Source organism: Ricinus communis, chromosome 1 (genome assembly GCF_019578655.1).
Source record: "Ricinus communis isolate WT05 ecotype wild-type chromosome 1, ASM1957865v1, whole genome shotgun sequence".
Lineage (NCBI taxonomy): Eukaryota > Viridiplantae > Streptophyta > Magnoliopsida > Malpighiales > Euphorbiaceae > Ricinus > Ricinus communis.
Window position 1 is genome coordinate 12,221,151 of NC_063256.1, and position 11,113 is coordinate 12,232,263.

At 33.9% G+C, this 11,113-nt stretch overlaps 1 protein-coding gene and 1 pseudogene across 1 annotated transcript; both read left to right on the forward strand.

Annotated features, from left to right (window-relative positions):
• The first annotated feature begins 241 nt into the window (after window positions 1–241).
• Window positions 242–3,083, forward strand: LOC8269664 (polygalacturonase). The gene is made up of 4 exons (XM_002529052.3): window positions 242–679; window positions 1,109–1,398; window positions 2,283–2,511; window positions 2,654–3,083. Exons 1-4 carry the CDS (start codon window positions 254–256, stop codon window positions 2,870–2,872), a joined length of 1,164 nt encoding a protein of 387 aa, XP_002529098.2. The 5' UTR covers window positions 242–253; the 3' UTR covers window positions 2,873–3,083.
• A 2,185-nt stretch (window positions 3,084–5,268) lies between these two features.
• Window positions 5,269–6,197, forward strand: LOC8269665 (annotated as a pseudogene).
• The last annotated feature ends 4,916 nt before the right edge of the window (window positions 6,198–11,113 follow it).

The following is an 11,113-nucleotide window of genomic DNA, read 5'->3' on the forward strand; positions in this document are numbered from 1 at the left end:
CAAAATTTCTATGGCCTCCTATTTTATCACATGACACCGTACGTATATATCTAAGCTACAGGACGTGCAGGTAATTATAATTGCCCTAATCGATCCTGTTGACAAATATTATTCAACCAACAACAGTTCTCACAGTTTCTTGAACGCCAAACACTATTCAGACAACTATAAATAACCACCTCAACTGCCACTTCTGTATCATCCAACTGCCTTCCGTTTCTCTAATCATCTAGATATCTATTTTACATTGAAAATGGCTAATAAGATAGCAATTATGTTGGCACTCTCCTTCTTCCTCTTTCAGTTATCAAATGCAGCCTCCTATAATGTGCTTAAATTTGGAGCAAAACCAGATGGGAAAACAGACTCAACACAGCCTTTCCTCAAGGCATGGGCAGCTGCATGTAGCTCAGCTACTGCATCGACAATTTCTGTGCCTAAAGGAAGGTACTTGATCAAGGCAATAGAGTTTAGAGGTCCATGCAAGAGTAGAATTACTGTTAAGATCGATGGAACTATTGAAGCTCCAGTGGATTATCGAGCTCTCGGCAATTCTGGGTATTGGATTTTGTTCATTCAGGTTAATCAAATTTCTGTACTTGGCGGTACCCTTGATGCTAAAGGTGCTGGCTTCTGGGCTTGCAGGGCGTCCGGAAAGAGCTGTCCTGTTGGAGCTAGGGTACGTTTGTTAATTTAGTATGTTGTTCAATGATACATATATTAAAAGTCAATTTCCAATCCAACTACTTAAATCATACATATACATATACTATATGCATCCTTGTACTATAGTAGACAACTATTATCTAGTATATTCATCTCTAAATGCATGAGTGCAAAATAATATTAATCCCTACTAATGAGTTTTAACTCTGGATCATAGTCTTAGAATTATCTCCAGACCTGTAGTGCGTTCATGCAATTTCAAACCCTAGCCAGAACTTAACAAACCAAAAACAAAAGATTAATATCTGTAAAAGACAAATTATTCTTAGCTTGCTGTCCTGAATTATAATATTCTCTTCTTCCCACCTCCATTTGTTTAATTTTAATGTTCTTGCAGCAAGTGGTGTTTATTTTGTTAACATTACTGTTAATGTTAATGCAGTCCATAACATTCAACTGGGCAAACAATGTGATAATAAGTGGGTTGACATCAATCAACAGTCAGACAATGCACCTTGTAATAAACAGTTGCAACAACGTGCAAGTTCGAAATGTGAAGCTTATAGCTCCAGACCAAAGCCCCAATACAGATGGAATCCATGTTCAGACATCAACAGGCGTAACAATCACAGGCAGTACGCTTCAGACAGGAGATGATTGCATATCCATTGGTCCAGGCACTAGGAACTTGCTTATGAGCCATATTAAGTGTGGCCCTGGTCATGGTATCAGGTATTAATATATATTATCCTCTTCATTTTAACTTATCCTACTTCTTGGATTGACCATTATTATACACTAGATTATTGAATTGGTTTAAACTGGCAATTCCCCACTTAAGTTTAACCCATTAAAAGATTATTGGATGTTCAATCTTCACTCTTTTTTTTTATATAAATTGAATTAAATACATATAATAACAATCCAACAAAATTATATTATATAAAATGAAAAAACTGTACAAATTTATATATTAATTAATATATTCATTATATTTATAAATCAATATTAAAAATATAACTTATATACTTTCTTTTTTTTGGGATTGAGATTTTTTGTAATAAAATATATTTTATTTAATTAAAAATGAGGAAGAATATAGAATCGGTATGTACCCAAAGCAATATATAAGGCTTGCTCTCATACACACAAATTATATTTTCTAAGCCTAATAATTCCATATTAATTGTTTAACTAGGATCATATTATATTTATGTAAACAAAACTATATATTTACTTGGATGTGGCCCCAATACCTTAAGCCCAAAGTAAATCTACTAATGTTAAAACAATTATTTTATTATAATAACTATTAAAATGAGGCTTCTCTCTTAACCATCTAATCAGCAATGATAATTATTTAAACAGTAATTCAATTAATTTCTAAGAAAGAAACAAAATTATTGCAGGTACTCCCAAATGGTTTTATGTTTTCAGACATTTAACTTGGAAATATGCATATACAACAGCCGAAATTATGTCCCCAGGGCCCAAACTAATTGGAAAAACCGAAGGAGTTCTTATGTTCCCAAGGCCCAAACTATTGATAAATCATGTCATGATGGCTTCCAATCAATCATACATATATTGAACTCTTTGTTTCTTTTGTTTCACAGCATTGGCAGCTTGGGCAGACAATTCAATGAAGATGGTGTACAAAATATAACCCTAACAGATGCAGTTTTCACAGGATCAGATAACGGTGTAAGGATCAAAACATGGGCTAGACCTAGCACTAGCTTTGTAAGGAATGTTCTCTTCCAAAACCTCATTATGAGGAATGTAAAGAACCCAATAATCATTGACCAGGACTATTGTCCTGACAACATTGGTTGTCCTAACCAGGTAATCTACACAAAACTCCTTTCTTTCTTTTTCTTTTGTAGATTTATGATAGTATCTAACCGTAATAAAGAAAATAAAGTTACTACTGCTCTAAAATTCTATAAATCCTAATATAATTTTTATTTTTATTTTAACTTGACAGAATTCTGGCGTGAAGATAAGTCAAGTGATGTATAAAAATATACAAGGAACATCGAGATCTCCACAAGCTGTGACATTTGAATGTAGCCCTAGCAATCCATGCAAGGAAATAAGATTACATGATATAAAGCTTACGTACATGAATAAAGCAGCAACTGCTTCATGTAAGAATATAGGTGGAACTAGTAGCGGGCTAGCCATACCTGTGAGCTGTTTATAAGAGTAATGTATTAGTCTGCATGCTAAGAAATTAGTTATGTTTGTATTGTAGAAAGGGAAAGGAATTAGCCTTTTGGTATGTTTGTATTTCTGGGTATGCACTCCATTTGGAAGTGGGCTTCAATCTCTAATGTAGCACTCCATATGTGGTAGTGGCTTTTGCTCTAATGTACATAATTTGGCCAGTAATAAACTATCTTATTGGAAGGAAATTGCTGGAGATATTATAAGAGCAATGATGGAGAAATTAGGTCGGGCACCTATGAAGAGACCCGATCCACATACATATATGAATATATGTATTTATTTTATCAAAAAATAAGAAAAAAGGGAGGTAACTGTTAAGATTGATCAAATAACTAAAGAACTTATCTTATATGTATTGTGATTACAGTATATATAGACGTAGACTACAAGCTTTACAATAGTTGAGATATACTAGGAATAGAACTCTAAACTATAATACAGCTAATGTAATAAATACAATCATATAAAATAGCATATATCCTTATCACCCTCCCACAAGTTGATCATGATGTGAATCAATGATTAACTTGGAACTCAGTAAATGGAAAGGTTGTTTAGCCAAAGGTTTAATGAAGATGTCGGCAATTTGATCACGAGAAGAAATATAACGAACTTCCAACAAATTTTGAGAAATCAAGTCACGAACATAACGAAAATCAATTTTCAAATGCTTGGATCACGAATGAAAAATCGAAGTAGTAGTCAAATAAGTAGCTCCCAAATTATCACACCAAAGAATTGGTTTAGAAACTACAGAAATACACATTTCATGTAGAAGTGATAAAACATATTGAACCTCTAGAACAGTATGAGCAATGGCTCTGTATTCAGCCTCAGTGCTAGACTTAGCAACCGTACGCTGTTTTCTAGTACCCCAAGAAACAAGATTGCTGCCCACAAAAATACAATATCCGAATGTGGATTTTCGATCATCAAGAGAGCTAGCCCAATCACTATCATTATATGCATGAATAGTAGAAGAGGAAGATGGAGAAAGTAATATGCCAGAATGTAATGTATCCTGTAACTAACGCAAGATACGTTTAACAACTGTTCAATGTTGCTGAGAAGGAGCATGCATATACTGTGAAACCTTGTTAACCGAAAAAGAAATATCAAGCTTAGTGAGTGCCAAATATTGAAGGCCACCAACAATACTACGATAGAAAGTACCATCCGGAAAAGAATCTGAAGTACCACCAACAAGTTCTTAAGTTGCAGTTTCGAAGATAGCAGCAGAAGAATTCTCAAAGATTTTATGGAATGGTCCAACCCACTCAAGAGCGAGAGCCTTTGTCAAGTAAGGAATTTTTCATTTTATAGGTTCTTTGATAGAGTGGTCCAACAAGTCCGAGCCATGGTGCCTACTGACTAGGTTCACCGTCCTCACTCTCGTTCCAATAGCTAATTATCTATGCGGCTTCAGGACCCGGTCGGGGATCAATCGTTGATAATTGATCGACCCGCTTGGAGTACTACTGAAACAACTTTGTGGGAGGCGATGCTTGGACAAGCCGGAGTGCCAACAGCATTAGCGGTTTCCATATTAGCTCGGGCAAGCAAATCCCGAATATATTTACTTTGACATAAATGAAGACCTTTTATTGTTTTAGTTACTTCTATGGCAAGAAAATAATAAAGAGGATCCAAGTCTTTGATTTTAGATGAATGGCCAAGAGATTGAATTGTCATCCGAATAAAATTGTTGTTATTGCCTGTAAGTATTAAATCATCAAAATAGATTAGGAAATAAGCATGAGTTGTACCTTTGTTGTAATAATACAGTGAAGAATCAGTTTTTGAAGCAAGAAAACTGATTTTAACCAAGGCATCTGAAAGGCAAAAAAACCCCTGGCGTGGAGCTTACCGAAGACCGTAAAGAGATTTATTGAGTTTACAAACAAATTCAGGATATTTTATACTGACAAAGCCAGGCGGTTGACTCATAAAAACATCTTCATTGAGCTATCCATGGAGAAATGCATTAGATACATCAAGTTGTCTAATGTGCCAATCATTTGAAATCGCATGGCTCAAAATCAGTCTTATGGTTGTTGGTTTAACCACAAGACTGAAAGTGGAGATGGGACAAGTGTTGAGTTAATGAAAATTAGATTTAAAATAAGAGTTGTATTTGTATCCGGGGAAGACTTATCTTGTAAAAGCGGATGTACTTGTTCATGAAATACAACATGCCTACCATCCTCCTCCTCCTCCTTATTCACTCTAAGAAACCCAATCAAAACCCCACACTCTCTCTTCTGATTTGACTCATCCCTCATTCTCGTTTCTCTGTTTTCTCGTAGTTGGAGATCATCAAGAATAGTGATCCCTCCTAAGCTGCTCTCTTCTTCTTCTTTGTCGCTGACGATGGCTACTACCAGTACTGCTACTACTGCTGATCAAGGTCTCGCTGCTAATCTATTTTCGCTATATAGACTCCTTTTGTCGTCGCTTTAGCCTCTGGGAACCTTAATATTAACTCTTTTAGGTGTTACATCTTTTAGAAATTTCACTTCCTTAAATCCTTCGCTCACGCATTAGAACTTTATTTTGTCTACATTACTCTTGTTTCCAATCAATTAAAAGAATAATTAGTTGCAATTGTCTGTCCCAACTATGTGGGGTTACTGAAATCTTCGGCTCAGGCACAATTGACGCCATGAACTAATAGTCCTTATTGATTTGCAACTTTGATGGTTCAAGATGATATTTGACATTACTTGAAAATGTTGTTTGGTGATTTATTGCAGGTGATTAGAGCTTTTGGTTGGATGGTTCCAGCCATTGGTATATCCTTGCTACTAGGAACTGGTCCAAATCCTCTTTTCATGGCATTGGCAGTTCCATTAGGATAGACAGTACTTTCTCTGGTGTTTGATAAGGTCTGGGGAAGTGTAAGTCGCAGGCCAAAACCCATACGTCAGGCAAGGACCAAAACTAGGAAGAAACCATTTGTTAGGCCTGCCAATAGGGAAGAAACAAATAGGAGAAAAGAAGAAAATAAGACTCATAAGGGCAATTCGAGCTACCAGTCATAGATGGCATCAGATGGTGGTTCATTTAAGAAGGGTGGCAAAAAGGTACATAAATTTGGTGGATAGGATGAACCACATGATGCACACAAAGTCCCGAGGGAGAAACTCAGACAAAAGGAGGATGAGTTGCCAAAGCAACAAATAAAAGGAAAATTGAGTCGAACAAGAAGAGTCAGGGACAGACCATTGTTTCTTAGGCTGCTGATAGCTGTTTTTCCATTTTTGGGCTCTTGGACTAGGCTCCTTTTTTTATTTCGTTAATTGCTGACATTTGAAATTATGTAACATTTTTTTCTTATGAGGTGAACATAGAGAAAACACTAGGGATTATGATCTTAGAGATGAAGCCAACGACCAACCATAAAAATAAACCACCTAAGGAGCCTGGACAAAACGCCAAAATTTGCAATGGCAGCTTGATTTAGCATCAATCACTTCATCAACATGTTTTCTTCACAGGACCAAAAGCAGGTATATAAGATGATTCTCTTTAATGCTTCTCTTTCGTACCAATCCCTTATTCGAGGATCCATAAGACTTTGTAGTTCGTATCAATATTGTACAACTGGTGTCTCCAAAAAGTTTGCTTACTAATATAGGATAGTTAAAGCTAGTTACATGTATATCCTTCTATTTTTATGAACGATAGTCCATTGATTTGCTAAACACAGAAATCTCACTTACATGGTGCATGGTTGTTGATATCAAATTGAATGCAGACTCCTGGTATCATGTTTTCTCACTGAATACTAAATACTGATAGACATTACCATTGTTGTATGATACCAAAGAGACGATCATATTTTATACCACATTTCTTTATATTACATTGAATTTTATGTTGGCTAAAAGTTTCCTCTGCTAACAATTTGTAAGCCAATGATAATGCACTTGCTTTATTTTTCTTTTCCAATGATTTTAATTTCAATTTAGTTTTTTTTATATTTACAATATCTCAATAAAAACTTATACAGAAAATGTTTAAGGATTAAGAGAGAATAGCGGTAGCACGCTAATTACTCCACAGTCAAATTCTTACCACATTACCAAGTCTGTAAGTTTACAAATATAATCTTATATAATATTACTATATTTTTTTTTCTCAAATATGAGAAGTTAAATGAATAAAAGTATTGCTTGATATAATTTCTAAAAGATATAGTGGGTAAATTTTGTATTATTTCCTTAAGTTTGCGAGAAAATATAAATAATGCAAATATATGTCAAAATTCTTCACGATCAAAGTCTGCAGTTTGTGACCAAACATACATTTATATTAAGAAAAACTCAATCTGAATTCCAGGAGTCTATTAAAATTAAGAAAAAAATGTGGGCATCAGAAGAAAAAGATATTTGGATCCTACATTACAAAACTTCAACTAGGAACTACTTCTACACCTCCAATTATAAAAGCAAAAGACATTTGATATGTGACTGAAGGTAAAGTTTCAAAAAAATAAAAATAAAAAGCTATTGTTTGAGCTAGATATATAATGATAAATATTTTAGTCCACCGCAACATTATGGCTTGTGCTTGCACCATCTCCATTCTCTTTATGAACATCACTGGCATTATTATCATTCGGTGCTTCCTTTATCTTACACAGTGTTAACCACAGTACCCCCTCAACCCTGAATAACCATATTTGAATCATGTCATTTTCCTTGAATTCCTTGATTTCCTCTTCAATTATTTGAATCATGTCACAACATTATTCCAACCAATTCTCAGCGCATAAGAACTGCCCTTTTGATTTCGATAGGCTTACTTCTTCATCTTCACTATAGAATTAACACCACATGGTTCCATGAACTAAATAGATAATTCATTGTATTTTTCTAGCATTTGTCTTTCTTCCTCTTGAAGAAAAGTATGATCTTTTATTTGATTCAAAGGCATTAATAAACGACTATGTCTGGAGCTTAAATTAGTCTTGAATAGTTTTTTAGTCATCACCAACTTCACATTAGTGTCACCTTTTGTTTTGATTTTTCTCCTCAATTCACAAGGAATATTGGTTACAGTTTGACATGATTTTTCTTCACTTTTAAAGCATGTCCTTACTTTTTTTGTATTAACATTTTCTTCTTCTTCTCCTTGTTGAAATATGCTTCCGAAAATCTTTACATGAGGGCGTAAAGATTTGGGTTCCTGCACTACTTTTTCTTCACGACCTCTCTTTTTCTTGGATGTTAAGGCACTAAGTGATCCGGTCTTTTGCTTAGGTGTCAAGGCACTAAGTGACCTAGTAGATGTACCAACAATGTTGTTTTTCTTGGCTCCTTCTCTAATGGCGGCGAGACTCTGAAAATCCATTAGAGCCACTACGAGAGGGAACTAATCTTACCATCTTTTAACTTATTGCGCCTTGTCGGAGAGGGAGTTTCTTGATCCGGCATTGGCTTTCTTAGTAATGAAGGAAAAACAATAGAGATTGAACTTAGTATAAAATGTACATCTCTCTAATATATTTTTTGCATACATTAAAATCTTTATTATAAAGTGATCTTATAAAATAAGAATTCAACAAACTCTTATTTAAATATAAAATAAATATATTACATTTTACTCTATGTATTAAAGTCTAAATTCTAATTTTTTGATTAAAAAAGTTATAAACAAAAATAAAATTAAAAATACTTAAATGAAATAAGAATATAAATAAATAAAAACAATCTATTGCACTTAACTAAAATTAACTTAGAGAGTAGGTAAATATATAATGTATTTTCTTAGTTGGTATGATAGAATTGAGAATAATGGGAATGTTTAAAAAAATACACAAAAAAAATAAATTGAAACCATTATCTCATCTAAAATGAAAATAGCATCTAGAAAATAAAATTTTAAAATAAATTTTTGTAAAACTTTATATTGAATGATTTGAACTCCACCATGGGTATATATATATATAGTGTGATATAGTAATTTTTCAATTAGAATTAGGAATGTGTATGAAATTAGGATTAGGAATGTATAGAAAATTATAATAGTATTAAGATTGAATTAGATCAATAACTAATTAATTTTATTAAAATTAAAAAATTAAATTAATTATATATAGAATTAAACATAAAATAAGATTTTTTTTTTGAAAGGATAAGATAAAATAAGATTAATAATTACAGAAGATCTTAGTTTACTTTCACAAATAGAAATTCTAATTAATTATTCACCGGATATCAAATTTTATATGTAACTGTGTTTATTAACATCATAAATATTACTCTTGTTTGCAATCAATTGTAAGAATAATTAGTTGCAATTGTCTGTCCCAACTATGTGGGGTTACTGAAATCTCCGGCTCAGGCACAATTAACGCCATGAACTGATAGTTCTTGTTGATTTGCAGCTTTAATGGTTCAAGATGATATTTGACATTACCTGAAAATGTTGTTTGGTGATTCATTGCAGGTGATTAGAGCTTTTGGTTGGATGGTTCCAGCCATTGTTATATCCTTACTACTAAGAACTGACCCAAATCCTTTATTCATGGCATTGGCAGTTCCATTAGGATAGACAGTACTTTCTCTGGTGTTTGATCAGGTCTGAGGAAGTGCAAGCCACAGGCCGAAACCCAGACGTCGAACAAGGATCAGAACTAGGAAGAAACCATTTGTTAGGCCTGCCAGTAGGGAAGAAACAAATAAGAGAAAAGAAGAAAAAAAGACTCATAAGGGCAATTCGAGCTACCAGTCATGGATGGCATCAAATGGTGGTTCATTTAAGAAGGGTGGCAAAAAGGTACATAAATTTGGTGGATGAGATGAACCAGATGATGCACACAAAGTCCCGAGGGAGAAACCTAGACAAAAGGAGGATGAGCTGCCAAATCAAAACAAATATATCCTTTGAAAAGTTTATGATAACCAAGAAAGGCACATATAGTAGACTTTTTGTTAAATCTATTACTTTGATATGGTTTTAAGCAAGGATAGCATAAACACCTAGAAACTCGAAGTTTATGATAAGTAGGAGAAAATTTTTAAATAATTTTTCATATGGTGAAATGCCATCAAGAACAGATGTAGGAAGACGATTTATAGTAAAACAAGCAGAATCAAAAGCATATGTCTAGAATTTTGTTCAAACACTAGAATGATGTAGCAGAGCAAGACCTGTTTCAACTAAATGTTTGTGTTTGCATTCAGCAAGACCGTTTTGTTCTGGAGTTTTTGGGCAAGCAGCACGATGAGTTATACCATTTTCAACAAAATAATTTGTTAAAGCTTGAAATTCACCATCCCAATCAGATTGAAAATTTTTAATTTTTTGGTCAAAGAATTTTTCTACTACATGTTGAAATTTAATGAAAACATTGAGCACATTAGATTTCTTTTTTAGAAAATAAATCCAACTCTATTTACTATAATGATCAAGAAAAATAACATAATAACAAAAACCATCAATGGAATCAACCGGGGTAGGTCCCCAAGTATCCGAACAAATTAAGTCTAATGGTCCTTTAGAAATGGTACTAGACAAAATAGAAGGCAATTTATGAATTTTATTGACACTACAGGAATGACATAATCTAGGATGAGACTCAGACGAAATTTTTATTTTTGAACGTCGTAGGACATCATCAACAATACGCATGGCAGCATGACCAAGACGTTTGTGCCATGTAGAAAAAGAAGACAACAAGACAGTTTTCGACATGGTGAAAGGCACATCTGGCCGAAGAAAAAGAGAATAGAATCCACCATCATTCGGGCCAGTTAGCAGTAAATCCTTTGTGTGGATATCCTTGACTTCAAAATGATCAGAAAAAATTCAATTGACACATTATTTGAATTAGTAAAAGAAGAAACATAAAGTAGATTAGTAGAAATATTAGGAACATACAAAATAGGACATAAAGAAAAAAATTTACTATGAGAATGACAAACCGAAGCACCAATATTAGAAATTGGAATAGTATTACCATTTCCGATTGTGACTTCATCATTCCCCGGGTATGGTGAATGAGTGAAAAAGTTGTCAAGTGATGGTGTAAAATGATAAGATGCACCCAAGTCAAGGATCCATTGTTGAGGGGTAGGAATTTGTGGAGTAGCAGTGGTATAGTTGCTGATCGGTTTGGGTGTAGGAAGGAGAGGTGGAAGATTGTTCCTGTTGATTCTTGGAGATGGGCAAATACGGCTGATATGGCCAATGCCATGACAGTTGTAGA

Excerpts from the sequence above, each read along its gene's own strand:
- LOC8269664 (XM_002529052.3), top strand. The coding sequence starts at position 254 with ATGGCTAATAAGATAGCAATTATGTTGGCACTCTCCTTCTTCCTCTTT. Across the intron at positions 680-1,108 it reads GCTGTCCTGTTGGAGCTAGG|TCCATAACATTCAACTGGGC; the intron begins GTACGTTTGTTA and ends ATGTTAATGCAG. Across the intron at positions 2,512-2,653 it reads ACATTGGTTGTCCTAACCAG|AATTCTGGCGTGAAGATAAG; the intron begins GTAATCTACACA and ends TTAACTTGACAG.